At 43.6% G+C, this 26,587-nt stretch overlaps 5 protein-coding genes across 5 annotated transcripts; all 5 read left to right on the top strand.

The window, feature by feature from the left end:
* The first annotated feature begins 264 nt into the window (after window positions 1-264).
* On the top strand, window positions 265-1,281 carry LOC119736675 (D(1A) dopamine receptor-like). Its single transcript, XM_038210691.1, has one exon. It carries the CDS (start codon window positions 265-267, stop codon window positions 1,279-1,281), a length of 1,017 nt encoding a protein of 338 aa, XP_038066619.1.
* A 6,127-nt stretch (window positions 1,282-7,408) lies between these two features.
* LOC119736674 (D(1A) dopamine receptor-like) lies at window positions 7,409-8,281 on the top strand. Its single transcript, XM_038210690.1, has one exon. It carries the CDS (start codon window positions 7,409-7,411, stop codon window positions 8,279-8,281), a length of 873 nt encoding a protein of 290 aa, XP_038066618.1.
* A 2,718-nt stretch (window positions 8,282-10,999) lies between these two features.
* LOC119736673 (D(1A) dopamine receptor-like) lies at window positions 11,000-12,016 on the top strand. Its single transcript, XM_038210689.1, has one exon. It carries the CDS (start codon window positions 11,000-11,002, stop codon window positions 12,014-12,016), a length of 1,017 nt encoding a protein of 338 aa, XP_038066617.1.
* A 9,106-nt stretch (window positions 12,017-21,122) lies between these two features.
* LOC119736672 (adenosine receptor A2b-like) lies at window positions 21,123-22,184 on the top strand. The gene has a single exon (XM_038210688.1). The coding sequence runs from the start codon at window positions 21,123-21,125 to the stop codon at window positions 22,182-22,184; it is 1,062 nt and encodes a 353-aa protein (XP_038066616.1).
* Window positions 22,185-24,917: 2,733 nt separating this feature from the next.
* LOC119736671 (D(1A) dopamine receptor-like) lies at window positions 24,918-25,676 on the top strand. Its single transcript, XM_038210687.1, has one exon. The coding sequence runs from the start codon at window positions 24,918-24,920 to the stop codon at window positions 25,674-25,676; it is 759 nt and encodes a 252-aa protein (XP_038066615.1).
* The last annotated feature ends 911 nt before the right edge of the window (window positions 25,677-26,587 follow it).

The raw sequence follows: 26,587 nt of genomic DNA, 5'->3' as shown, positions 1-26,587 counted from the left end.
AAAAAGAGTAAATTTACTTTAGAATGATGTATGTATGAAAGCGACCGGTGCTGGCTGTGCGTGCAAACCCTATCAAGACAGTTTATAATTGAGAGATGCATTTTAGTCGTTGCATCAGTCAGTCGCATACAAAAAAGGTATCCCACTGGTACGGAGAACACTTTCACCTCTAGTTTTCAGTGAGGAAGTATGATTTTTGTGTGTGTTTTCGAATGCCCTTACAGCTTTTTGGTAGGTGAAATGTTTTGAAAGGAAGGCCTAATTATGGAGGAAGAACTGATCGTGAATGCCTCTGCGTCATCTATGAGCGATGACCCAGTCCATCCGGCCTTGTTGGCCGGCTGCATCTTCGTGATTTTCATCGCAGCAGCAACAAGTCTCGTCTACGTGTGGTTGATAGCCACAATCGCTATGGAGCACATCCTCCATAATGTGTCCAACTATTTCATGGCCAGTCTTTGTGTGTCCTTGATTGTCACGGAAATTGTGATTTCATGGTGGTCTGTGATCCTGATGTCAAATATCAAACACTCATCGCTCAAACTCGCAATAGCCACAAGTTCTACCTATTTTGGACTTTTCGGCTACTTCTCGAATTCGGTGGTCATAGCGGCTGACCGGTACCTGAAGATCTCCCGGCCCCTGCAGTATCTTCGGCTAGCGACACCCAGACGTTGCATCGTGCTGATTGGTGCGTCCTGGTGCCTGTCTCTGCTCATCGGACTTTCCGTTTTCCTCACCGCCATATTGAATTTGGAAACCGACAGCCAACAATTCTACAGCAGTTTCATGCAGGAGGAAGGTTTTCGAATCCCAATGGTCGTCATGTTGGATCTGACCATCTTCCCCAGCATGATCGCGGTAACTTTTCTGATAGCTTCTTTCGTTCGCATCGCTAGGCAACAGCGGCGCAAGATACGGGATGAAATGCTGATGCTAAAGCATCTTCAAGATCGTGTGCAGCAGACGGAGCAGGAAGGCAACGATGAAAACGCGCCGCAGCCTCCACCGAACCACTCGGCCAACAAAACCACCGTGTACTTCATCGTACACTTCTCTGCATTTGTCGTGGCTTGGTTACCGGCTAGTGTAGCCATAAACATTGCAATTCTCAGTGACCTGACTTCAGCCGTTCTCGACCCTCTCATTACCGCAAGTTCCATTATTGCCGTGTTTGACACCTTCTACGGCACCATGTTCCTGGCCTATGCGCAGCCGGAGCACCGACAGGCAGCAAGGAATAACTTGAAGAGGGTGAAACGACTCGTCTGTGATCGTTAAAGCGAGAAGTGATTCTAGACTGAAAATCTCAGCTAAGTATTTGGGGACTTTAAAGTTTACAAAGTGCCATGTTAAGGAAAGAGACATAAGAAAAACTCTCTTTTCGTTGCAACTTTGAACTGGGACACATTTTGAAGCACAGCAATGCTGTTATTATATATTCATAAATCCCTTATAGGACAGTTTTCCTATTGGTCAAGAGCCCGTCACGTGGCCGGTTTTAAACGGTTGATAAAGGCCGGCTGGCTGCAGCAGGACCCAATTTCACGGCGCTGCTTAACAGTTAGCAGAAAAGTTGTGTTTAGCATAGCAGAAAAAATTGCTAACCTTAAGCACTATTTGATGGCGTGGATGTGCTAACGGTAGCGCGTGCTTGGAGATTTCTACTGTTACGTCACTAAGTTAAGCAAATTTTTCCTCCGAAGTAAGCGTGCCTTTTGCTGTGCTTTTACTTACGGTCTCCATGAAATAGACGGAGGCTCTGTTAGCAGAAAATCGTGTGCTTAGCAGCGCCGTGAAATTGGGCCTAGGAGTTGTTTACGGCCAACCCCGTCCCCAAGGTTTCGAGCAGTACGCGCCCACCTCTACCTTTTCTCTCACCCTGGTATTGGATCATTTGCATGTGCAAGATTTTTGAACACGTATGCAAATGAGGAATAGTCTGGTGCTAGCGTTTGTTTTTGTTTGCGGTGTGTGGGGTATTGTAAAAACAGCATCAATTCGTCGCGCCGTGAGTTATGAAAACACGATTTTTTTTGGAAGTTAAAATGTTATAATCTGGCCCGCCAATATGCAGTATCACATTTCATATTAATATGAGCAAACTGGAAAGGAAAGGAGTATTATAGAGAAGGCGTGGACGTTATAGTTGCAAAGATCGTGAAACTACACGTAATGCACGTTGAAAATAACAACACCAACTACACGATATAATCCATTATTAGCAAATTACGGTGTCGAATCAGTATACAGGAAGAAAGTTTCCTATCCAGGGCTTACTATTGGAAACGAGGTTGGAAATAAAGTAAGGACTGGGGACGAGGTTGGTTTACGGCTACTCTGCGAGAGGGACATACCATAATTTAGCTAGAGGGGTGTTTCGAAAAAAAAGGAAGTAAAAATTTTGAACGAAATCGTTGAAAATTTATAATTTTGGACTTGTTTTGACTTTTGGAACGAAAAGTTTTGATTTTTTGACCGAACAGTTATTTATGAATGGGAATAAATATGTGCTTGGCCGATATTAAACACTGTGTTTAAATCCGGTTTGAGGCATGGGCGTCGCGAGGGGGGGGGGGCAAGGGGGGCCCCCCTGGAAAAGCAAAACAAAAAGGGGAAAAAAGAGAAAAAAAAAAGAAAAGAAAAAGAGGCGCGAAGTCATAGTGGTGTAAATTTAATGAGTTGGGGTGCCAAAATGTCCCTGCCCCCCCCCCCCCCCCTCTAAAACTGATGAATCTAGACTTTGTTGAGAAATACAAGAATTTTTTGGGAAAAAATATGTTTTGCCCTCCTCTAGAAAAAATCCTGACGACGACCATGGCCAAAGGCGAGGGTGATTATCAGCCTCCAGATTCCAACCGGTCTTAAACATAGTGTGTTTTTTTTAAAACCGGCCAAGCACAAATGTATTCACGAATAGCTGCCTGGTACCGGTGAATCGTTACAGATTGTTTTATTAGTTACCGATTCAATTGAATCCTAAGTAGAATTGTTCCGTGTATTCAACTCGTGCAGTGAAGTTTCGCGGGTTTTCTTGCGAACTGCCTTTTTTTAGAATAGGTTTTGCTTCAGTAGCTACTGTTTCAGGTCATAATTAATCAAAATAATATTTGTAAAAACAAACAATTCACCCAACGATTTTTTTAAACCAGTGCACATACAATTTCTCTTGTGACTTTACCTTTTGATTCGTATCGATTATTGTAGCAATTACTGTAGCAACACATCCTCGAAGAAATACAAGAAAATGTAAAACTGATTATTGCAGCACCTTAAAAATTATAGCTCCCCCTAAGAAAAAATCATCTATCATTTGTCATCTAAATTTAACAAATACTTACTTTACAAAAACGAGCGGTTCGTGCAATTTCGAATGCTGGCTACCGTGATCATTCTGCTCCATTATTTACTAAATTAAATATATTACATTGTAATGACTTATACCAACTTAATCTGGGGAAATCCATGTATATATTTTATGCATAACTTACTCCTACCCCGTCTTAATTCTTGTTTTACATTCGTTTATTTTGTTTTATTTTTTATTTTAAATCTTAGGACAACAAACAAGTAAAAAATCTCTCATAAATTCTAACATTCATGTATATTATAATCGAAGTAGCGCCAGGGGAAATGTGTTGGCCCAATTCAACAGGACGTCAATGTCTAAAAAAAATGTTGTTCATCGAGGTGTCTCATACTGGAATAGTTTAGAGGATTTTTAATTCCGGGTGTGGAGGTCGTGAGTAAGAGTCGTTGTTACCAATCTCCAACTGACTTCTTATCATTTTTCTTTCTTGTGGAATGCCCAGATAACATTTCCAACATGAATATTTCTCGGGGTGATTACGGTTACAAATCATTGTCGAAAATGTTAGCAAGAAAAAAGGCAACCTGGTGTAAAACGCCCATAGATGGGTCGCGGGGGCCGGTCCGGAAGCTCAAAGACAAAATGGTGCACTTTCAGGCTCAATTGACAATTCGCTCTAACCCCTCCCTGCAAACAGGACGCTGGGATACTCTGATGAGCTTCACAGAATCTTGTGAAGGAAGTGGCCTATGACCTCTGTATTTAAAGCATCTGGCTGCAGCTGTTCAAGACTGCAATTAGACAATGTGCGTAAAATGCTATCCGAAAACTTCCCCTAGAAATGCGCACATTCCATACCGGATGTGATTTCTGTTTCATTGCGGACCATGTGGACAAATGTTTAGCGTCGCATAATGCAATCCGACCGCTCGTGATCCGAAACGGAGTCTGAGCAAGTGACGGGAATAGTAAATTCACAACACAGATAAGTTTTACAGAATTTCCTGCATTATTACGCTTTTCAACGAGAAAAAACATCTCTGAACTGGAATAAAAGAGTAATGAATCAGTCTTAACGGCCGTTTCAAACCCATGCAGAGTCATAAACTTGATGACGCGCAAGTCACTGGTCACGCAAAATCCAACCAATCAGAGCGTGAATTCATCAGAGTAGCCCAGCGTTTGCAGGGCGGGGGGGGGGGGGGGGGGGGGGTACGAGCGAATATTGACAATCCTGGCAAGTGACGGCAGAGGGCGCTATCAACAAGACGAATCCAATCCAGTCTTGGGAACTATGGCTTCCTAGACCTGACAATTCCCAGCATACCTCACGCGCGCGCATCATACGCTTGACTACAGTACTCCTGAGGTTTGCTCGGAATGTCTCGGGTCGGAGTGCCAAAGATCCCAATACTGGATCGGATTCATCTTGTTGACAGCGCCCTCTGCAGTCTCGGCGACTTCACCACGCTTGCAAGGGATCGGGAGTGGGAATAAAATCCAATTCTGGTCTTGGAATGAGACTAATCAATTCATAAAGGCTTGGCTCAAAATATTGGATTTCACCAAATGTTAACAATCATGGGGCGGATTACGACTCACTCGGCCCTTTTCAGGGTTAATCTTCTCCATCACGATGTCAAACCTACACTGTGACATCCTCAACTATCAACGGCCGTTTCAAACCTTGCAGAGTCATGAACTTGATGACGCGCAGGTCACTGGTCACGCAAAATCCAACCAATCAGAGCGTGAATTCATCAGAGTAGCCCAGCGTTTGCAGGGCGGGGGGGGGGGGGGGGGGGGTACGAGCGAATATTGACAATCCTGGCAAGTGACGGCAGAGGGCGCTATCAACAAGACGAATCCAATCCAGTCTTGGGAACTATGGCTTCCTAGACCTGACAATTCCCAGCATACCTCACGCGCGCGCATCATACGCTTGACTACAGTACTCCTGAGGTTTGCTCGGAATGTCTCGGGTCGGAGTGCCAAAGATCCCAATACTGGATCGGATTCATCTTGTTGACAGCGCCCTCTGCAGTCTCGGCGACTTCACCACGCTTGCAAGGGATCGGGAGTGGGAATAAAATCCAATTCTGGTCTTGGAATGAGACTAATCAATTCATAAAGGCTTGGTTCGAAAATATTAGATATCACAAAATGTTAACAATTATATGGGGCCGATTGCGACTCACTCGGCCCTTTTCAGGGTTAATCTTCTCCATCACGATGTCAAACCTACACTGTGACATCCTCAACTATGATTGGATGAATACATTTGATGAAGGACGCCCCCTAGAGTTAGATAATATGAATACCCCACCTATCCATTTCTCAAGCTACTGGTCCCCCCCCCCCCCGCAACTGATAGCAAGAAATCGCTGCTCCTGATGATCATCATGATCTCAAGGGACGGAGGCCCCGCTCTCAACCCGCAGTAACGACGTGGAACAACCAGCATTTTTTGCAGCTCTTCTATCGATAGACGGACCGATGTCGTCCTGAAGCTAATTTGGGAGGACACAGTTTGTTGGATTATTTTTCATATTTGGAATAAGCGATAAACGAAGTCATCCAATCTTTGACGATTTTCACAGGCCATTTTATTGGTTACCAAGTAAATCGTAGACTCCTCAACAAGTGGGTTTTAAGTTCTTGCCCAAGTTGTATTATTGTGTTGTATCCTGTGGTGTTTATAACGCAATATGCTGCAATAAGGACTGCTATTTTAATACCAAAAAAGTAATATAAGTTTATTTACAACCAATTACATGCTGGACTTTTCCTGATCTGAACTTAGCCACTATTTTTTCATTCGATTGTTGTTATTTTTATACCGGTGTATGGCACGTTAATGACAGTATCGGATACTATGGCAACAGGGCCATGAAAGCATCATGTAAACGAACAAAAAAGAACGTCACTAATAAGCACGTGTTTTAATCCAAGTGAACGTATTTATGTATTAAAGACGCACAGTCCGTGCTATTCTCGAATTTTCCAGATTTTCTTTAATTTCTAGTTTTGCTAGTAATATATTGGTACACTTTTGAATGAGACATTCGGAGCAAAATTAGGAATGATAATTACTTTCAAAATACACGTATCAACGTTTAAGTATCACAAAAATTCAGTAATCGCCGAGTAGACTTATTCCCGCCCCTATCAGAATCGACAATGTAGGGAGCAAGAACCAGTCTATTAGCAAGGAGGATTTGTTATCGCGCAAAAGCAACCGATCCCTACCGAAAAAAATGGGGGAGGTGTAGCTTTTCCCATTAACAGAAAATAAACTGGACGAGTGGAAACTCTGTAATGAGAACAAACTGCAATTCGTCGAAGAGCACGGTCATAACATCTTTAATATCTACACCAATCAATCAGATTTACGTCTCAAGGCTGAGCGATAAATCCGAGTCCAGTATCGTGAACTTACATAATATGTTCATAATAGAGGCAAGTACTTATCCATTATTCTGGCATTTTCACCTGACAAAAGCATGGTAGCGGTTACAGTAACGCGCGGCTTGTTATTTACCGACGAAAGGGGCGTATCAACAAATCCACTTTACTGCTGGGCCAAATATTAACTCTCATCAAAGCGTCAGTTTCAGTTTTCGGCCGTCGTTCCTAATTAGGCCTTTTCAGATGTAGAACGATTTATGAAAGCGCCCGGTGTTGTGCGTGTAAGCCGTTTCAAGGTGTATAATAATATTGAGATATGCAACCGGCTACAGCGTATATGCATAACGTACCGTTATGTACGGTACGTGCGAATTTGGTCGTTGCGTCATATAGTCATTTACCAACTAGGTATCACACAAGTTGGTTGTTTTTCTGTTTTCACTGAAGCAGATGGGATTTCTTTGTGCTTTTGACGCACTGACAGTTGTTTGTAAATTTTGATGCTTTTGGTGACTGAAATTTTCTGAAGGAAGGCCTATAATTTTGGAGGAAGAAGTGATCGTGAATGCGTCTGCGCCATCCGTGAGCGATGACCCAGTCCATCCGGCCTTGTTGGCCGGCTACATCTTCGTGATTTTCATCGCAGTAGCAACAGTTCTGGTCTACGTGTGGTTGATAGCTACAATCGCTATGGAGCACATCCTCCATAATGTGTCCAACTATTTCATGGCCAGTCTTTGTGTGTCCCTGATCGTCATGGGAATTTTGATTTCATGGTGGGCTGTGATCCTGATGTCAAACTTGACACACTCCGCGCTCAAACTCGCAGTACTCACAAGTTTTACCTATTTTGGACTTCTCGGCTACTTCTTAAATTCGGTGGTCATAGCGGCTGACCGGTACCTGAAGATCTCCCGGCCCCTGCAGTATCTCCGGCTAGCGACGCCCAGACGTTGCATCGTCCTGATCGGTGCGTCCTGGTGCCTATCTCTGGCCCTCGGACTTGCAGTGTTCCTCTCCGCCTTGTTGAATTTTGATCCCAACAGCCAAGAGTCATTCGCCAGCTTCCTGCAGGGGGAAGGTTTTCGAATCCCAATGGTCGTCATGTCGGATCTGACAATTTTCCCCAGTATGATCGCGCTAACCTTTCTGATAGCTGCTCTCGTTCGCATCGCTAGGCAACAGCGGCGCAAGATACGGGATGAAATGCTGATGCTGAAGCATCTTCAAGATCGAGCGCAGCGGACGAAGCAGGAAGGCAACGATGAGAACGCGCCGCAGCCTCGACCGAACCACTCGACCAACAAAACCACCGTGTACTTCATCGTACACTTCTCCGCATTTGTGGTGGCTTGGCTACCAAATAGTGTAGCCATTAACATTGCAGTTTTTAACACTGACCTGACTTCAGCCGTTCTCAACCCTCTCATGACCGTCGGTTCCATTATTGCCATGTTTGACACCTTCTGCGGCACCTTGTTCCTGGCCTATGCGCAGCCGGAGCACCGACAGGCAGCAAGGAGTAACTTAAAGAGGATGAAGCGACTGATCTGTGATCATTAAAGCGAGATGTGATTCCAGACTGCCAACTCTAGGGGCCATTAAACATTATCAAGTTTCGATCTTACCACTATTACTTTCCCATTCAATGCAGACCGAACACGTGTATGCCTAGGTCAGTGACAGTGTGTTGCAGCCGGGGGTCTGCCCATCTCGCACATGTGCCCACAGATGACTTTTTTGTGTTTCATCATTGGCTAGGTTGTTGGCAATGACTGGTTGCAGCCTTCATAGACCACGGTGCTATCTTTTTTCACGACAAGGTGGTCTTGTGGCAGATGAGGCCGTGCCTCTCGCGTTCACTAATGGAACACAAATCTGGTTTAGGGCACAAGGATCTCTCACAGCTGAGGACTTGTTTGATGGAAAGTTCCATATTTATTAAGGACAGAAAAATACAAAAAACTGAACTGTCGCTACCCGTTGTGACTTTGAATTGGTATGGCCTTCTGCCGCCTTATAAAAACACCATATTGAAAAAAGGGCCAAACATTATGCTGAAATCATCCGCTTACGAAACTACTGACTGGAAAACCAATAATTTCAAATGTCCCGCGCTGCGAAATTGTCGACCATCTCCCACAATACACTGGGGCAAAAATGAACTGTTCTGGGCAAACTAATTGGTGGTGCACTGTATTGTGGAAGGCCCGGTCGTAACATCTTCAATAGATTTACACCAATCAATAAGAATTGCTTCTCAATGCGGAACGATTAATCCGAGTCCAGTATCGTGAATCTACATATCATGCAAACAGAGGCAATTTCACCATATCCATTATTCTGTCATTTTCAACGGACAAAAGCTTGGCAGTGATTACAGTAACGCGCGGTTTCTTAATACGGGCGATTCCCAATAGTGCGCCTCCAAGAGTTTGCAACGCGTTGGCCAATCACAATGCGCGAAATCAGTCGACCTTTTCCAAACGCGCATTTTGATTGGCCAACGCGTTGCAAACTCTTGGAGGCGCACTATTGGTAATCGCCCGTATTACCGACGAAAGGGGCGTATTAATAAATCCATTAACGGTGTCTCTCATGAAAGCGTCAGTTCCAATTTTGTCTTTGTCATTCCTCACTGGACACCTCTTCAAATATTTTCAATCGATTGGTTTTTTGTATGCCGGTGTATGGCACATTAATGACAGTATCGGATACTATGGCAACCGAGCCTTGAAAAGCATCACGTAAACGGACAAAAAAGAACGTCACTAAGCACGCATTTTAATCCAAGTGAACGTATTTATGTATTAAAGGGAATGTACAACATTTGCTTTTGCTGTAATTTTCAGAAATAAATGGATTTGGAGGAATAGTATGTTCAAGCAAATATTGTTACACTGACTTGTTTCACGTTTTGGGTTCGTAGATGCTGGAAAAACCAAGAAAACCAATCATGTTCTTGCAGTCTGGTTCCCTTACCCCACTTAAGATAAAACGAGGCAATTTATAGACGTTGGGGAATCATAAGGTCAGAGAATCAGTCTAGCAGGCTCGTACCTCATCACAGGTGTGTAATCAGTTGCAAAGAAAATGCCGAATAATTTAAGGAGCAGTTTAAAAAAAAATACCACAGTTTTCTCCAACGCTGGTCGTTGGAAATTGATACAAAAATATCACTTTACTTAAAAACGTCAGCACACAAGGAGCCATGATTGTACGGGAAGCTAACAGTCCAGTGAAGAATTTCGTGGTAATTTGATCATTTCCTTTTTTGATGCTTACAATTGTTGTATCTTCCCTTCAAAGATGTACAGTCCGTGCTATTCTCGAGTTTTCCAGATTTTCTTTAATTGCTAGTTTTGCCAGTAATATATAGGTACACTTTTGGATGAGACATGGAGCAAAACAATCGGCCCACTTTTAATTAAGGCATTATTATTACTTTCGAAATAATATCAACGTTATCACAAAAGTTCAGCAATCGACGGGTAGACTGATTCCCGCCCCTATCAGAATCGACAATGTAGAAATCAAGAACCAGTCTATTAGCAAAGAGGATCTGTAATCGCGCAAAAGCAACCGCCCCCTAACAAAAAAAAAAAGAAGAATGGTGGTGTAGCTTTTCCCGTTAACAGAAAATAAACTGGACGAGTGGAAAACTCCGTAATGAGAACAAACTGCAATTCGTCGAAGAGCACGGTCATAACATCTTTAATATCTACACCAATCAATCAGAGTTACGTCTCAAGGCTGAGCGATAAATCCGAGTCCAGTATCGTGAACTTACATATTATGTTCATAATAGCGGCAATTACTTAAGCATTGTCGTGGGATTTTCACCTGACAAAAGCGTGGTAGCGGTTACAGTAACCCGCAGTTTGTTATACATACGAAAGGGGCCACTAAAAAAAATAATAACCGACAACTGCTGGGCCAAATCTTAATGGTGTCTCTCATCAAAAGCGTCATTCCAATTTTGTCTCCGTCATTCCTGATTAGGCCTACTCTGAAAAAAAAGTAAATTTACTCTAGATTGATGTATTTATGAAAGCGCCCAGTGCTGTGCGTGTAAGCCATAATCAGTTTATAATTGAGAGATGCAACCGACTAGCGTATAATGACGTACCGGTACGTGCGAATTTGGTCGTTGCGTCGTCATAAAAGTATCACACTAGTACGGAAAACTGTGGGACTTCTTTGTGTTTTTGAATGCAGTGACAGTTGTTTGTAAATTTTGATGTGTTTTGTGACTGAAATATTCTGTCAGGAAGGCCTATTATGGAGGAAGAAGTGATCGTGAATGCGTCTGCATCATCTTTGAGCGATGACCCAGTCCATCCGGCCTTGTTGGCCAGCTACATCTTCGTGATTTTCATCGCAGCAGCAACAAGTCTGGTCTATCTGTGGTTGATAGCTACAATCGCTGTGGAGCACATCCTCCATAATGTGTCCAACTATTTCATGGCCAGTCTTTGTGTGTCCTTGATTGTCATGGAAATTTTGATTTCATGGTGGTCTGTGATCCTGATGTCAAATAGCAAACACTCATCGCTCAAACTCGCAATAGCCACAAGTTCTACCTATTTTGGACTTTTCGGCTACTTCTCGAATTCGGTGGTCATAGCGGCTGACCGGTACATGAAGATCTCCCGGCCCCTGCAGTATCTCCGGCTAGCGACGCCCAGACGTTGCACCGTGCTGATTGGTGCGTCCTGGTGCCTGTCTCTGCTCATCGGACTTTCCGTTTTCCTCACCGCCATGTTGAAGTTGGAAACCGACAGCCAACAATTCTACAGCAGTTTCGTGCAGGAGGAAGGTTTTCGAATCCCAATGGTCGTCATGTCGGATCTGACCATCTTCCCCAGTATGATCGCGGTAACTTTTCTGATAGCTGCTCTCGTTCGCATCGCTAGGCAACAGCGGCGCAAGATACGGGATGAAATGATGATGCTGAAGCATCTTCAAGATCGTGTGCAGCAGACGGAGCAGGAAGACAACGATAAGAACGCGCCGCAGCTTCGACCGAACCACTTGTCCGATAAAACCACCGTGTACTTCATCGTACACTTCTCCGCATTTGTCGTGGCTTGGTTACCGACTAGTGTAGCCTTAAACATTGCAATTCTCAGTGACCTTACTTCAGCCGATCTCAACCCTTTCATTACCGCAAGTTCCATTATTGCCATGTTTGACACCTTCTACGGCACCATGTTCCTGGCCTATGCGCAGCCGGAGCACCGACAGGCAGCAAGGAATAACTTGAAGAGGGTGAAACGACTCGTCTGTGATCGTTAAAGAGAGAAGGGATCCAAGACTGAAAATCTTAGCTAATTATTTGAGGACTTAAAAGTTAACAAAGTGCCATGTTAAGGAAAGAGACATCAGAAAAACTGTCTTTCTGTTGCAACTTTGAACTGGGACACATTTTGAAGCACAGCCATGCTGTTACTATATATTCATAAATCCCTTATACGACAGTTTTCCTATTGGCCAAGAGCCCGTCACGTGGCCGGTTTTAAACGGTTGATAAAGGCCGGCTGGCTGCAGGGCCCAATTTCACGGCGCTGCTTAACAGTTAGCAGAAAAGTTGTGTTTAGCACAGCAGAAAAATTTGCTAACCTTAAGCACTATTTGATGGCGTGGACGTGCTAACGGTAGCGCGTACTTAACGCTATAGTATACTTAACGCTATAGTATAGCGGTAGATTTCTACTGTTACGTCACTAAGTTAAGCAAATTTTTCCTCCGAAGTAAGCGTGCCTTTTGCTGTGCTTTTGCTTACGGTCTCCATGAAATAGACGGAGGCTCTGTTAGCAGAAAATCGTGTGCTTAGTAGGGCCGTGAAATTGGGCCCAGGAGTTGTTTACGGTCAACCCCGTCCCCAAGGTTTCGAGCAGTACGCGCCCACCTCTACCTTCTCTCTCACCCTGGTATTGGATCATTTTCATGTGCAAGATTTTTGAACACGTATGCAAATGAGGAATAGTCTGGTGCTAGCATTTGTTTTTGTTTGCGGTGTGTGGGGTATTGTAAAAACAGCATCAATTCGTCGCGCCGTGAGTTATGAAAACACGATTTTTGGGGGGAGTTAAAATGTTATAATCTGGCCCGCCAATATGCAGTATCACATTTCATATTAATATGAGCAAACTGGAAAGGAAAGGAGTATTATAGAGAAGGCGTGGACGTTATAGTTGCAATGATCGTGAAAACACGTAATGCACGTTGAAAATAACAACACCAACTACACGATATAATCCATTATTAGCAAATTACGGTGTCGAATCAGGATACAGGAAGAAAGTTTCCTATCCAGGGCTTACTATTGGAAACGAGGTTGGCAATAAAGTAAGGACTGTGGACGAAGTTGGTTTACGGCTACTCTGCGAGAGGGACATACCATAATTTGGCTAGAGGGGTGTTTCGAGAAAAAAATGAGGTAAAAGGTTTGAACGAAATCGTTGAAAATTTATAATTTTGGACTTCTTTTGACTTTTGGAACGAAAAGTTTTGAGTTTTTGACCGAACAGTTATTTATGAATGGGAATAAATATGTGCTTGGCCGATATTAAATACTGTGTTTAAATCCGGTTTGAGTGTGGGTGCTGATAATTATCCAAGCCAAAGGCATAGACGTCGCGAGGGGGGGGGGCGGGCAAAGGGGACGCTTGCCCCCCCCCCCCCCCGAAAAGCAAAAAAAGGGAAAAAAGAGGAAAAAAAAGAAAAGAAAAAGAAGCAAAGCCATAGTGGTGTAAATTTAATGAATCGGGGGGGGGGGGGGTTGCAAAATGTCCCTGCCCCCCTCTGAAACTGATAAATCGAGAATTTGTTGAGAAATACAAGATTTTCTTTTTTTTTGAAAAAAATATGTTTTGCTCCACCCTAGAAAAAATCCTGAAGGCGACCATGGCCAAAGGCGAGGGTGATTATCAGCCTCAAGATTCCAACCGGTCTTAAACATAGTGTGTTTTTTTAAACCGGCCAAGCACAAATGTATTCAGGAATAGCTGCCTAGTACCGGTGAATCGTTACAGATGGTTTTATTAGTTACCGATTCAATTGAATCCTATGTAGAATTGTTCCGTGTATTAAACTCGTGCAGTGAAGTTTCGTGGTTTTTTGCGAACTGCTTTTCCTTAGAATAGGTTTTGCTTACTTTTTCATGTCATAATTAATCAAAATAATATTTGTAAAAACAAACAATTCACCCAACGATTTTTAAAACCAGTGCACATACAATTTCTCTTGTGACTTGATCTTTTGTTTCGTATCGATTATTGTAGCAATTACTGTAGCATTACATCCTCGAAGGAATACAAGAAAATGTAAAACTGATTATTGTAGCACCTTAAAAATTATAGCTCCCCAGCCCTCCTAAAGAAAAATCATCTATCATTTATCATCTAAATTTAACAAATACTTACTTTACAAAAACGAGCAGTTCGTGCAATTTCGAATGCTGGCTACCGTGATCATTCTGCTCCATTATTTACTAAATTAAATATATTACAATGTAATGACTTGTACCACCTTAATCTGGGAAAATCCATGTATATATTTTATGCATAACTTACTCCTACCCCGTCTTAATTCTTGTTTTACATTCGTTTATTTTGTTTTATTTTTTATTTTAAATCTTTGGACAACAAACAAGTAAAAAATCTCTCATAAATTCCAACATTCATGTATATTATAATCGAAGTAGTGCTAGGGGAAATGTGTTGGCCCAATTCAACAGGACGTCAATGTCTAAAAACAGTGTTGTTCATCGAGGTGTCTCATACTGGAATAGTTTACAGCATTCTAAATTCCGGGTGTGGAGGTCGTGAGTAAGAGTCATTGTTACCAATATCCAACTGATTTCTTATAATTTTTATTTTTCTTGTGGAATGCCCAGATAACATTTCCAACATGAATATTTCTCGGGGTGATTACGGTTACAAATCATTGTCGAAAATGTTAGCAAGAAAACGGGCGACCCGGTGTAAAACGCCCATAGAAGGGTCGCGGAGGGGTCCGGAAGCTCAAAGACAAAACGGCGTACTTTCAGGCTCTCAGATTGACAATCCTGGCAAGTGACGGCAGAGGGCGCTATCAACAAGATGAACCAATCCAGTCTTGGCAACTATGGCTTCCTAGACCTGACAATTCCCAGCATACCTCACGCGCGCGCATAAGCTGGACTACAGTGCTCCTGAGGTATGCTCGGAATGTCTCGGGTCGGAGTGCCAAAGTTCCCAATACTGGATCGGATTCATCTTGTTGACAGCGCCCTCTGCCGTCTCGGCGACTTCACCACGCTTGCAAGGGATCGGGAGTGGGAATAAAATCCAATTCTGGTCTTGGAATAAGACTAATCAATTCATAAAGGCTTGGTTCGAAAATATTAGATATCACAAAATGTTAACAATTATATGGGGGCAGATTACGACTCACTCGGCCCTTTCAGGGCTAATCTTCACCATCTGTATCTGTATCCGTTGCTCCAGCTAAACGGTAGAATCCGCATCCCGCTAGAGTTGGGGCGGCTGTGCTGGAGCTAGTTAACTTGGGTTTTGGTTCCCTCCCCGATGACGTGGTCTACTAAGGCTTGTTTAAACTGGTTTAAGTCGGGTATGGTGATGATAGTGTTTGGCAGGTCGTTCCAGATGGGGATCGTTGATGGGTAGAAACTGGTGCTATAGAACTTGGATTTAGCGTTGGGTCGGTGGTATGAAAACTGGTGCGAACTCCTAAGGGTTTTTGTTTTGGGCCTAAGGTCGTGTTTGACTTCAACGAGGTTGTGAGAGATCTTGTACATCATGGTTAGTCTAGCAATGGAGCGACGTGTTTCAAGTAGAGGCCAACCAAGCTGGTTCAACATATCTGTGACACTGGCAAGCCTGGTGAAGTTGTTACAACACATCCTGGCAGCGTATCTCTGGATACCTTCAAGTTGTTTGTTTTCTTCCTCAGTGAAGGTGGCCCAGCCGCAGGCACCATACTCTAGTTTGGGGCGGGCGAGAGACTGGTAAAGTTGGGATTTAACCTTTCTGCTACAGGATTTGAAGTTTCTTCTGATGATGCCAATGGTCTGCCTAGCGTTGTTGGTAATTTTGTTGATGTGAGACGACCAGCTACAGTCAGAACTCAGGATGAGGCCAAGATATGGGTGATTGGTAGTAGTTTGGAGAGGTCTCTGGTTGATTTTGTACGTACTGATGAGTGGATCCTTTTTGGTGGTGATATGCATGACAAAGCATTTGTCTGGATTGAATTTCATTTCCCATTCCCTCTCCCATCTGCACAGAGCATCCAAATCGTTTTGCAGGGATGTAGCGTCAGATGTTTCTTCTACTTCTCTGTAAAGTATGGCGTCATCAGCGAACAGTCTGATTTTCGAAGAAACATATGAAGGGATGTCATTAACGTAGAGGAGAAACATCAGGGGTCCCAAGACAGTGCCCTGGGGGACTCCAGATAAAACTTCAGCTGTTGTAGAACTTTTACCCTCCAGGACGACTTGTTGGGTACGTGTTGTAAGGAAAGTTGAGATCCACTTGTGCACATTACCGGTGATGCCATAGTGCCTCAGTTTGGTGAGAAGCCTCTGATGTGGGACGCGATCGAACGCTTTCGAGAAATCAAGTAATATTGCGTCAACCTGTTTGCCTTTCTCGATTGATTTAGCTATGTCATCAATGGTAATGAGGAGTTGAGTGTCACACCCTCTGCTTTTTCTAAACCCATGTTGGCAGTCTGTCAGGATCTGGTGCTGCTCAATGTGGAACATTATATGACGATGGATGACGTGCTCAAGACATTTACATACCACTGATGTTAGTGATATGGGGCGGTAGTTACTGGGGTCACTTTTACTGCCTTTTTTGAAGACAGGAGACACGTTGGCTGTAGTCCAGTCATCTGGGAGGTCACCAGATTTTAAGGATTGGTTAAACAGCCCTGCTAGTAGTGGTGCCAACTCCACGCTGCATTCCTTAAGGATTTTATTAGGAATGTTATCTGGTCCCGAGGCCTTGGAGGGGTTCAGATCACGAAGAAGTTTCTCGATACCCTCAGCCACGATCTCAAGTGATTCAATGTCTGGAACAGACTGCTGTAGGTTAGGGAGGTTGGATGTGTTTTCCTTGGTGAAAACTGATTTGAAGAAGGAGTTGAGAATGTTTGCCTTCCCAACTTGGTCTGAAACGGTGTCAGTGCCATTCTTCAGTGGATGGACGCCTACATTGTCAGTTCGCTTTGATTTGACATATTTCCAGAACTTTTTTGGGTTATGTTGGAGATCTTCCTCAAGCATACTGGAGATATATTGCTGGTGAGCTCTGTTGAGGTTTCTTTTATACATTTTCCGGGCGCTTCTGAACAGTTTGGAGTCCTCAGCAGAGTTAGTTTTCTTCTGTTTATTATACATGCGTTGAAGCTTTCTGCTTTGACGACGGAGCGCAGGAGAAAACCATGGCAAGTTAAATCTCGTTGAGGAGTACTTGGATGGGATGAACTTTTCAGTAAGTGCGTTGAGGGTGTCCCTCAGAAGAATCCAATTTTCATTAACTGTCCTTAGATTCAATTCATGGAGAAAATTTTCACCAAAGTTCTTCAAATCATTACGGAGGTCTTCAAACTTCCCTTTTTTGTACAGGACGAATTTGCGACGAACTGGTTTGGTAGTTACACCTCCAGCGTTAATCAGAATTTTCACCATGCTGTGATCTCCACAACCAAGAAGCACCCTGGTGGATTCAACGATGGTGGGGTTGTTTGTCATAAACAAGTCAAGAATACTTTCCATCCGGGTGGGTACAAGGACAAATTGGTCTAAGTTGAAGGAGTTACAGATGTCAACTAACTTCCTGCACTGAGCAGAAAACTGGGCGCCAACCTTAACCAACCTATCATCCCAATTGATGTCTTTCAAGTTGAAATCTCCTCCCAGCCAAATTTCACCTTTTCCTTTGGTTAATTGATGGAGCTTTGAGAGAGATGTATCAAGTCTATCAATCGGTTCATGAGAGGAGTCTGGGTTGTAGAAAGCCCCCACGTACACCTTCTTCTTAGGTCCACATTCAACGCGAACCCAGATACATTCAGCGTCAGAATTTAATTCATCCACTAGATGACAGGAGAGGTTTTTGACAGCTATCAAGACACCCCCGTAGCCATCATTACGATCTTTTCTAAAGACAGCGTACTCTGGTGGGAAAAGCTCAGCATCAAGGATCTTTTCATTTAACCAAGTTTCTGTGCCAATAAGAATGTCCGGCGTATGTTCATGTAGGATACCCAAAAGTTCCGAAGCCTTATTTTTCAGACTTTGAAAGTTGATGTTGATGACAGTAAGCTTCTTCGCTCTGGTGGGTTTCTTAGACTTTGTTTTTGCTGTGTCACGTATGGGAGGGTTTCTCTTCCTGGTTTTACAAGGCGGTTTGGGGGATGATGCAGCAAGGGGTTGTACATCACTCAAAGACTGGTCTGAGTCAAGTGGAGTAAAGGGATTTTCAGTTTCAAAATCAGTCACGATACTAAATAGCGAACCAGAAAAATTTGGATGACCACACCCATCACAAATCCATGAGGTACTACAATTAGCCAACAAGTTGTAAGTTTTACTACTCATGTTGATACAAGCGGCATGATTCCATTTTTCACACTCTTCACATTGGATACCCTTCTCTGGATAATAGCCTACTTCCTCTCCACAGACACCACACGGTGCAGGGGGGTCATCAAGCGAAGAGTTGGATGGAGGGCCTGGGTTTAGGTTGACATCATTTCCAAGTCCGATCAACAAAACATGGGTCCAGGATAGGCCATGAGAGTTTTTCAGAGTTTTGATAAATTGTCTACGAGACAGTAACGCAGTTGCAAAATAACTGGTGCTTGTTGTGCCAATATCGGGATCACATTCTGTCAGCCTTGTGTCTACGGTTGTACTTACAGTTTTGCAGATCCCATCACTAATACGTGCGAGAGTAAGCAGGAATCCAATCACAAAATAAGTAATGGTGAACTCCATGGTGGTTTAATCCAAGTCAAAAGCTGCAGAAGCGGTAGTAGGAAGTCCAAGTACAAACTTCGATGTCGGTCTATAAATTGCACAGTGGTTTTTTAAAATGGCCGACTTCAAGATTCACTGTTTACACAGTTGACTAAAAATGACGAGATTTGACGAAAATTCACACGAACGACGAACAATAAACCAATAAGCAGATCCTTAAAAACATCAAAAGCGATAAAAATGGGTTAAAAGACCTGGATGGCCAAAGGAAACGCGAAAAATCAAGGATTAAAAAGCTAAAAAATCTCCCGCGAAATAAAAGTCGTCTAGCTCCGACACAGCGCCCTCTATCAGCCGATGTCAAACCTACACTGTGGCATCCTCAACTATGGCCAAGTTCGGGCAAGGACCATTAGTCGACTAGTGGTTGACTTGTGACGTACCTTACGCCTGCGCACTGACAGCGACGTGCGAACGTCTCTAGTCAAACGCTGGTCAAAATGTTATCGCAAAACTTCTGGATCCTGGCTCTCTGCTAGCGTTATGAATGCGCGCGGCTATTGGTTACCAGCGAAGCAACAAACCCCATTCGGCTGGTTCCAAATAGTTGACTAGCGTAGTCAACCACCGTCGACTAGACAGAGTTCGGGCAAACGTTAGTTAACCATTGGTCAACTATAGTCCTTGCGCGAACTTGGCCTATGATTGGATGAATACATATGATGAAGGACGCCCCCTAGAGTTAGATAATATGAACCCCCCACCTTTCCATTTCTCAAGCTACTGGTTCCCCCCCCCCCCCCCCACTGATAACAAGAAATCGCTGCTCCTGATGATCATCATGATCTCAAGGGACGGAGGCCCCGCTCTCAACCCGCAGTAACGACGTGGAACAACCAGCATTTTTTTGCAGCTCTTCTATCGATAGACGGACCGATGTCGTCCTGAAGCTAATTTGGGAGGACACAGTTTGTTGGATTATTTTTCATATTTGGAATAAGCGATAAACGAAGTCATCCAATCTTTGACCATTTTCACAGGCCATTTTACTGGTTACCAAGTAAATCGTAGACTCCTCAACAAGTGGGTTTTAAGTTCTTGCCCAAGTTGTATTATTGTGTTGTATCCTGTGGTGTTTATAACGCAATATGCTGCAATAAGGACTGCTATTTTAATACCAAAAAAGTAATATAAGTTTATTTACAACCAGTTACATGCTGGACTTTTCCTGATCTGAACTTAGCCACTATTTTTTCAATCGATTTTTTTTTATACCGGTGTATGGCACGTTAATGACAGTATCGGATACTATAGCAACAGGGTCATGAAAGCATCATGTAAACGAACAAAAAAAAAGACCGTCACTAAATAAGCACGCGTTTTAATCCAAGTGAACGTATTTATGTATTAAAGACGCACAGTCCGTGCTATTCTCGAATTTTCCATATTTTCTTTAATTTCTAGTTTTGCTAGTAATATATTGGTACACTTTTGAATGAGACATTTGGAGCAAAATTAGGAATGATAATTACTTTCGAAATACACGTATAAACTTGTAAGTGTCACAAAAATTCAGTAATCGCCGAGTAGACTGATTCCCGCCCCTATCAGAATCGACAATGTAGGGAGCAAGAACCCGTCTATTAGCAAGGAGGATCTGTTATCGCGCAAAAGCAACTGCTCCCTAACGAAAAAAATGGGGGAGGTGTAGCTTTTCCCGTTTAACAGAAAATAAACTGGACGAGTGGAAACTCTGTAATGAAATTAAACTGCAATTCGTCGAAGAGCACGGTCATAACATCTTTAATATCTACACCAATCAATCAGAATTACGTCTCAAGGCTGAGCGAGAAATCCGAGTTCAGTATCGCGAAATTACATAATTATGTTCATGATAGAGGCAATTACTTATCCATTATTCTGGCATGTTCACCTGACAAAAGCATGGTAGCGGTTACAGTAACGCGCGGCTTGTTATTTACCGACGAAAGGGGCGCATCAACAAATCCACTTAACTGCTGGTCCAAATATTAACTCTCATCAAAGCGTCAGTTTCAGTTTCCGGCCGTCATTCCTAATTAGGATTTTTCAGATGTAGAACGATTTATGAAAGCGCACGGTGTTGTGCGTGTAAGCCGTTTCAAGGTTTATACTAATATTGAGAGATGCAACCGGCTATAGCGTATACGCATAACGTACCGCTATGTACGGTACGTGCGAATTTGGTCGTTGCGTCATATAGTCATTTACCAACAATAGGTATCACACTGGTACGGAAAACACTTCGATTGTTTTTCTGTTTTCACTGAATCAGATGGGACTTCTTTGTGCTTTTGACGCACTGACATTTGTTTGTAAATTTCGATGCTTTTGGTGACTGAAATTTTCTGATAGGAAGGCCTAATTATGGAGGAAGAAGTGATCGTGAATGCGTCTGCGCCATCCGTGAGCGATGAACCAGTCCATCCGGCCTTGTTGGCCGGCTACATCTTCGTGATTTTCATCGCAGTAGCAACAGTTCTGGTCTACGTGTGGTTGATAGCTACAATCGCTATGGAGCACATCCTCCATAATGTGTCCAACTATTTCATGGCCAGTCTTTGTGTGTCCCTGATCGTCATGGGAAGTTTGATTTCATGGTGGTCTGTGATCCTGATGTCAAACTTGAACCACTCCGCGCTCAAACTCGCAGTTGTCACAAGTTTTACCTATTTTGGACTTCTCGGCTACTTCTTAAATTCGGTGGTCATAGCGGCTGACCGGTACCTGAAGATCTCCCAGCCCCTGCAGTATCTCCGGCTAGCGACGCCCAGACGTTGCATCGCGCTGATCGGTGCGTCCTGGTGCCTGTCTTTGGTCCTCGGACTTGCCGTGTTTGTCTCCGCCATGTTGAATTTTGACCCCGACAGTCAAGAGTCATTCGCCAGCTTCCTGCAGGGGGAAGGTTTTCGAATCCCAATGGTCGTCATGTCGGATCTGACAATTTTCCCCAGTATGATCGCGGTAACCTTTCTGATAGCTGCTCTCGTTCGCATCGCTAGGCAACAGCGGCGCAAGATACAGGATGAAATGCTGATGCTGAAGCATCTTCAAGATCGTGCGCAGCGGACGGAGCAGGAAGTCAACGATGAGAACGCGCTGCAGCCTCGACCGAACCACTTGTCCGATAAAACCACCGTGTACTTCATCGTACACTTCTCCGCATTTGTGGTGGCTTGGCTACCAAATAGTGTAGCCATTAACATTGCGGTTTTTGTCACTGACCTGACTTCAGCTGTTCTCAACCCTCTCATGACCGTCGGTTCCATTCTTGCCATGTTTGACACCTTCTGCGGCACCTTGTTCCTGGCCTATACGCAGCCAGAGCACCGACAGGCAGCAAGGAATAACTTGAAGAGGGTGAAACGACTCTTCTGTGATCGTTACAGCGAGAAGTGTTTCCAGACTGCCAACTCTAGGGACCATTAAACATTATCAAGTTTCGATCTTAAACCACTGACTTTCCCATTCAATGCAGTCCGAACGCATGTATGACTAGTTCAGTGACAGTGTGTTGCAGCCGTGGGTCTGCCCCTCTCGGACTGTGCCCACGGATGACTTTTTGTATTTCATCGGTGACTAGGTTATTGGCAATGACTGGTTGCAGCCTTCATAGACCACGGTTCTATCTTTTTTTTCACGACAAGGTGGTCTTGTGGCAGATGAGGCCGTGCCTCTCGCGTGCACTAATGGAACATAAATCTGGTTTAGGGCACTTGGATCTCTCACAGCTGAGGACTTGTTTGATGGAAAGTTCCATATTTATTTAGGACAGAAAAATACAAAAAACTGAACTGTCGCTACCCGTCGTGACTTTGAATTGGTAGGGCCTTCTGCCGCCTTACAAAAACACCATATTGAAAAAAAAGGGCCAAACATTATGCTGAAATCGTCCGCTTACGAAACTACTGACTGGAAAAACCAATAGTTTCAAATGTCCCGCGCCGGGAAATTGTCGATCATCTCCAACAATACACTGGGAAAACAATGAACTGTTCTGAGCAAACTCTTGGTGGTGCACTGCATTGTGGAAGGCCCGGTCGTAACATCTTCAATATTTACACCAATCAGTAAGAATTGCTTCTCAACGCGGAACGATTAATCCGAGTCCAGTACCGTGAACCTACATATTATGCACACAGAGGCAATTTCACCATATCCATTATTCTGTCATTTTCAACTGACAAAAGCTTGGCATTGATGACAGTAACGCGCGGTTTCTTAATTACCGACGAAAGGGGCGTATTAATAAATCATTAACGGTGTCTCTCACGAAAGCGTCAGTTCCAATTTTGTCTTTGTCATTCCTCACTGGACACCTCTTCAAATATTTTCAATCGATTGGTTTTTTTTTATACCGGTGTATGGCACGTTAATGACAGTATCGGATACTATAGCAACCGAGCCTTGAAAAGCATCCATGTAAACGGACAAAAAAGAACGTCACTAAGCACGCGTTTTAATCCAAGTGAACGTATTTATGTATTAAAGGGAATGTACAACATTTGCTTTTGCTGTAATTTTCAGAAATAAATGGATTTGGAGGAATAGTATGTTCAAGCAAATATTGTGACACTGACTTGTTTCACGTTTTGGGTTTGTAGATGCTGGGAAAACCAAGAAAACCAACCATGTTCTTGTAGTCTGGTTCCCTGACCCCACTTAAGATGAAACGAGGCAATTTATAGACGTTGGGGAATCATAAGGTCAGAGAATCAGTCTAGCTGGCTCGTACCTCTTCACAGGTGTGTAATCAGTTGCAAAGAAAATGCCGAATAACTTAAGGAGCAGTTTAACAAAAAGAACCACAGTTTTCTCGAACGCTGGTCGTTGGAAATTGATACAAAAATATCACTTTACTTAAAAACGTCAGCACACAAGGAGCCATGATTGTACGGGATGCTAACAGTCCAGTAAAGAATTTCGTGGTAATTTGATCATTTCCTTTTTTGATGCTTACAATTGTTGTATCTTCCCTTCAAAGATGTACAGTCCGTGCTATTCTCGAGTTTTACAGATTTTCTTTAATTGCTAGTTTTGCCAGTAATATATAGGTACCCTTTTCGATGAGACATGGAGCAAAACAATCGGACCACTTTTAATTAAGGAATGATAATTACTTTCGAAATAGTATCAACGTTATCACAAAAATTCAGCAATCGCCGGGTAGACTGATTCCCGCCCCTATCAGAATCGACAATGTAGGGATCAAGAACCAGTCTATTAGCAAGGAGGATCTGTTATCGCGCAAAAACAACCGCTCCCTAACGAAAAAATGGGGAGGGGTGTAGGTTTTCCCGTTAACAGAAAATAAACTGGACGAGTGGAAACTCCGTAATGAGAAAAAAACTGCAATTCGTCGAAGAGCACGGTTATAACATCTTTAATATCTCAAGGCTGAGCGATAAATCCGAGTCCAGTATCGTGAACGTACATATTATGTTCATAATAGAGGCAATTACTTATCCATTATTCTGGCATTTTCACCTGACAAAAGCGTGGTAGCGGTTACAGTAACCCGCGGTTTGTTAAACATACGAAAAGGGCGTATTAAAAAAATAAGAAACAACCGCTGGGCCAATTCTTAATGGTGTCTCTCGTCAAAAGCGTCAGTTCCAAATTTGTCTCCGTCATTTCCTGATTAGGCCTACTCTGAAAAAAAAAGTAAGTTTACTCTAGATTGATGTATTCAATGAAAGCGCCCGGTGCTGTGCGTGTAATCCATAATCAGTTTATAATTGAGAGATGCAACGGGCTGGCGTATAATGACGTACCGGTACGTGCGAATTTGGTCATTGCGTCGTCATAAAAGTATCACACTAGTACGGATTTTGTGTTTTTTGAATGCAGTGACAGTTAATTGTAAATTTTGATGTGTTTTGTGACTGAAATATTCTGTCAGGAAGGCCTATTATGGAGGAAGAAGTGATCGTGAATGCGTCTGCATCATCTGTGAGCGATCATCCAGTCCATCCGGCCTTGTTGGCCAGCTACATCTTTTTGATTTCCATCGCATTAGTAACAAGTCTCGTTTACTCGTGGTTAATAGCCACAATCGCTACAGACCACACCCTCCATAATGTGTCCAACTATTTCATGGCTAGTCTTTGTGTGTCCCTGATCGTTATGGGAATTTTGATTTCATGGTGGGTTGTAATCCTGATGTCAAACTTGAACCACTCCGCGCTCAAACTCGCAGTACTCACAAGTTCTACCTATTTTGGACTTCTCGGCTATTTCTTGAATTCGGTGGTGATAGCGGCTGACCGGTACCTGAAGATCTCCCGGCCCCTGCAGTATCTCCGGCTAGCGACGCCCAGACGTTGCATCGCGCTGATCGGTGCGTCCTGGTGTCTGTCCCTGGTTCTCGGACTTGCCGTGTTCCTCTCCGCCTTGTTGAATTTCGACACCAACAGCCAAGAGTCATTCGGCAGTTTCCTGCAGAGGGAAGGTTTTCGAATCCCCATTGTTGTCACGATGGATCTGACAATCTTCACCAGTATGATCGCGGTAACTTTTCTGATAGCTGCTCTCGTTCGCATCGCTAGGCAACAGCGACGCAAGATACGGGATGAAATGCTGATGCTGAAGCATCTTCAAGATCGTGTGCAGCGGACGGAGCAGGAAGGCAACGATGAGAACACGCCGCAGCCTCGACCGAACCACTTGTCCGATAAAACAACCGTGTACTTCATCGTTCACTTCTCTGCATTTGTAGTGGCTTGGTTACCAGCTAGTGTAGTCATGAACATTGCAATTCCCAGTGACCTGACTTCAGCCGTCCTCAACCCTCTCATGACCATTATTGCCATTTTCGACACCTTCTGGGGCACCTTGTTCCTCGCCTATGCGCAGCCGGAGCACAGACAGGCAGCAAGGAGTAACTTAAAGAGGATGAAGCGACTGAACTGCGATCGTTAAAGCGAGGAGTGATTCCAACTCTAGGGGCCATTCAACATTATCAACTTATCATCTTAAAACGCTGACTTCCTAATTCAAATACATGTTTGTCTAATTCAGTGACAGTGTGTTGAAGCCGTGGGTCGGCCCTTCTCGCACAATGTGCCCACTGATTACTTGTTGTGTGTTTCATCGGTGGCTAGGTTGTTGGCACTGACTGGTTGCTGCCTTCACAGACAACGGTTCTGTCTGAAGATCTTATAGCGCCGAAGGCGCAAGATGGGGAACTCCATAGAAATTGCGAAATCGTCATGGACGCCATTCGAGCAAGCAAACCATTGTGAAAACTATTTTTTTGCACAATGGTTTGCTTCGAGTAAGCAAACCATTGTGCAAACAATGGTTTGCACAATGGTTTGCTTGCTCGAATGGCGTCCATGGCGATTTCGCAATTTCTATGGAGTTCCCAATCTTGCGCCTTCGCTGCTATAAGATCTTTGGTTCTGTCTTTTTACGACAAGATTGTCTTGTGGCAGATGAGGCCGTGCCTCTCGCGTGCTCTTATGGCACAAAAAAATCCAGTTTGGGCACACCGATCTCTCACAGCTGAGGACTTGTTTGATAGAAAGTTCCATATTTACTAAGGACAGAAACATACAAAAAACTGAACTGTAGCTATCCGTTGTGAATTTGAATTGGCACAGCGTTCTGCCGCCTAACAAAAAAAACACGTTAGTGAAAAAAAAGGAAAGAAGAAAAGGGCAACCATCATGCTCAAATCATACGCGTACGAAACTAGTGCCTGGAAAAACCAATAATTTAAAATGTCCCGTGCTGCAAAATAGTATTGTCGACCATCTGCAACAATACACTGAGAAAAAAATGAACTGTTCTGGGCAAACTCTCGGTGGTGCACTGCACTGTGAAACGCC

This window comes from Patiria miniata, unplaced genomic scaffold (assembly GCF_015706575.1).
Source record: "Patiria miniata isolate m_02_andy unplaced genomic scaffold, ASM1570657v1 HiC_scaffold_3, whole genome shotgun sequence".
NCBI classification, from domain to species: domain Eukaryota; kingdom Metazoa; phylum Echinodermata; class Asteroidea; order Valvatida; family Asterinidae; genus Patiria; species Patiria miniata.
The sequence above is the reverse complement of the archived record's forward strand: the minus strand, read 5'-3'. Positions and strand labels throughout refer to the sequence as shown.

Excerpts from the sequence above, each read along its gene's own strand:
- LOC119736675 (XM_038210691.1), top strand. The coding sequence starts at position 265 with ATGGAGGAAGAACTGATCGTGAATGCCTCTGCGTCATCTATGAGCGAT.
- LOC119736674 (XM_038210690.1), top strand. The coding sequence starts at position 7,409 with ATGGAGCACATCCTCCATAATGTGTCCAACTATTTCATGGCCAGTCTT.
- LOC119736673 (XM_038210689.1), top strand. The coding sequence starts at position 11,000 with ATGGAGGAAGAAGTGATCGTGAATGCGTCTGCATCATCTTTGAGCGAT.
- LOC119736672 (XM_038210688.1), top strand. The coding sequence starts at position 21,123 with ATGGAGGAAGAAGTGATCGTGAATGCGTCTGCGCCATCCGTGAGCGAT.
- LOC119736671 (XM_038210687.1), top strand. The coding sequence starts at position 24,918 with ATGTCAAACTTGAACCACTCCGCGCTCAAACTCGCAGTACTCACAAGT.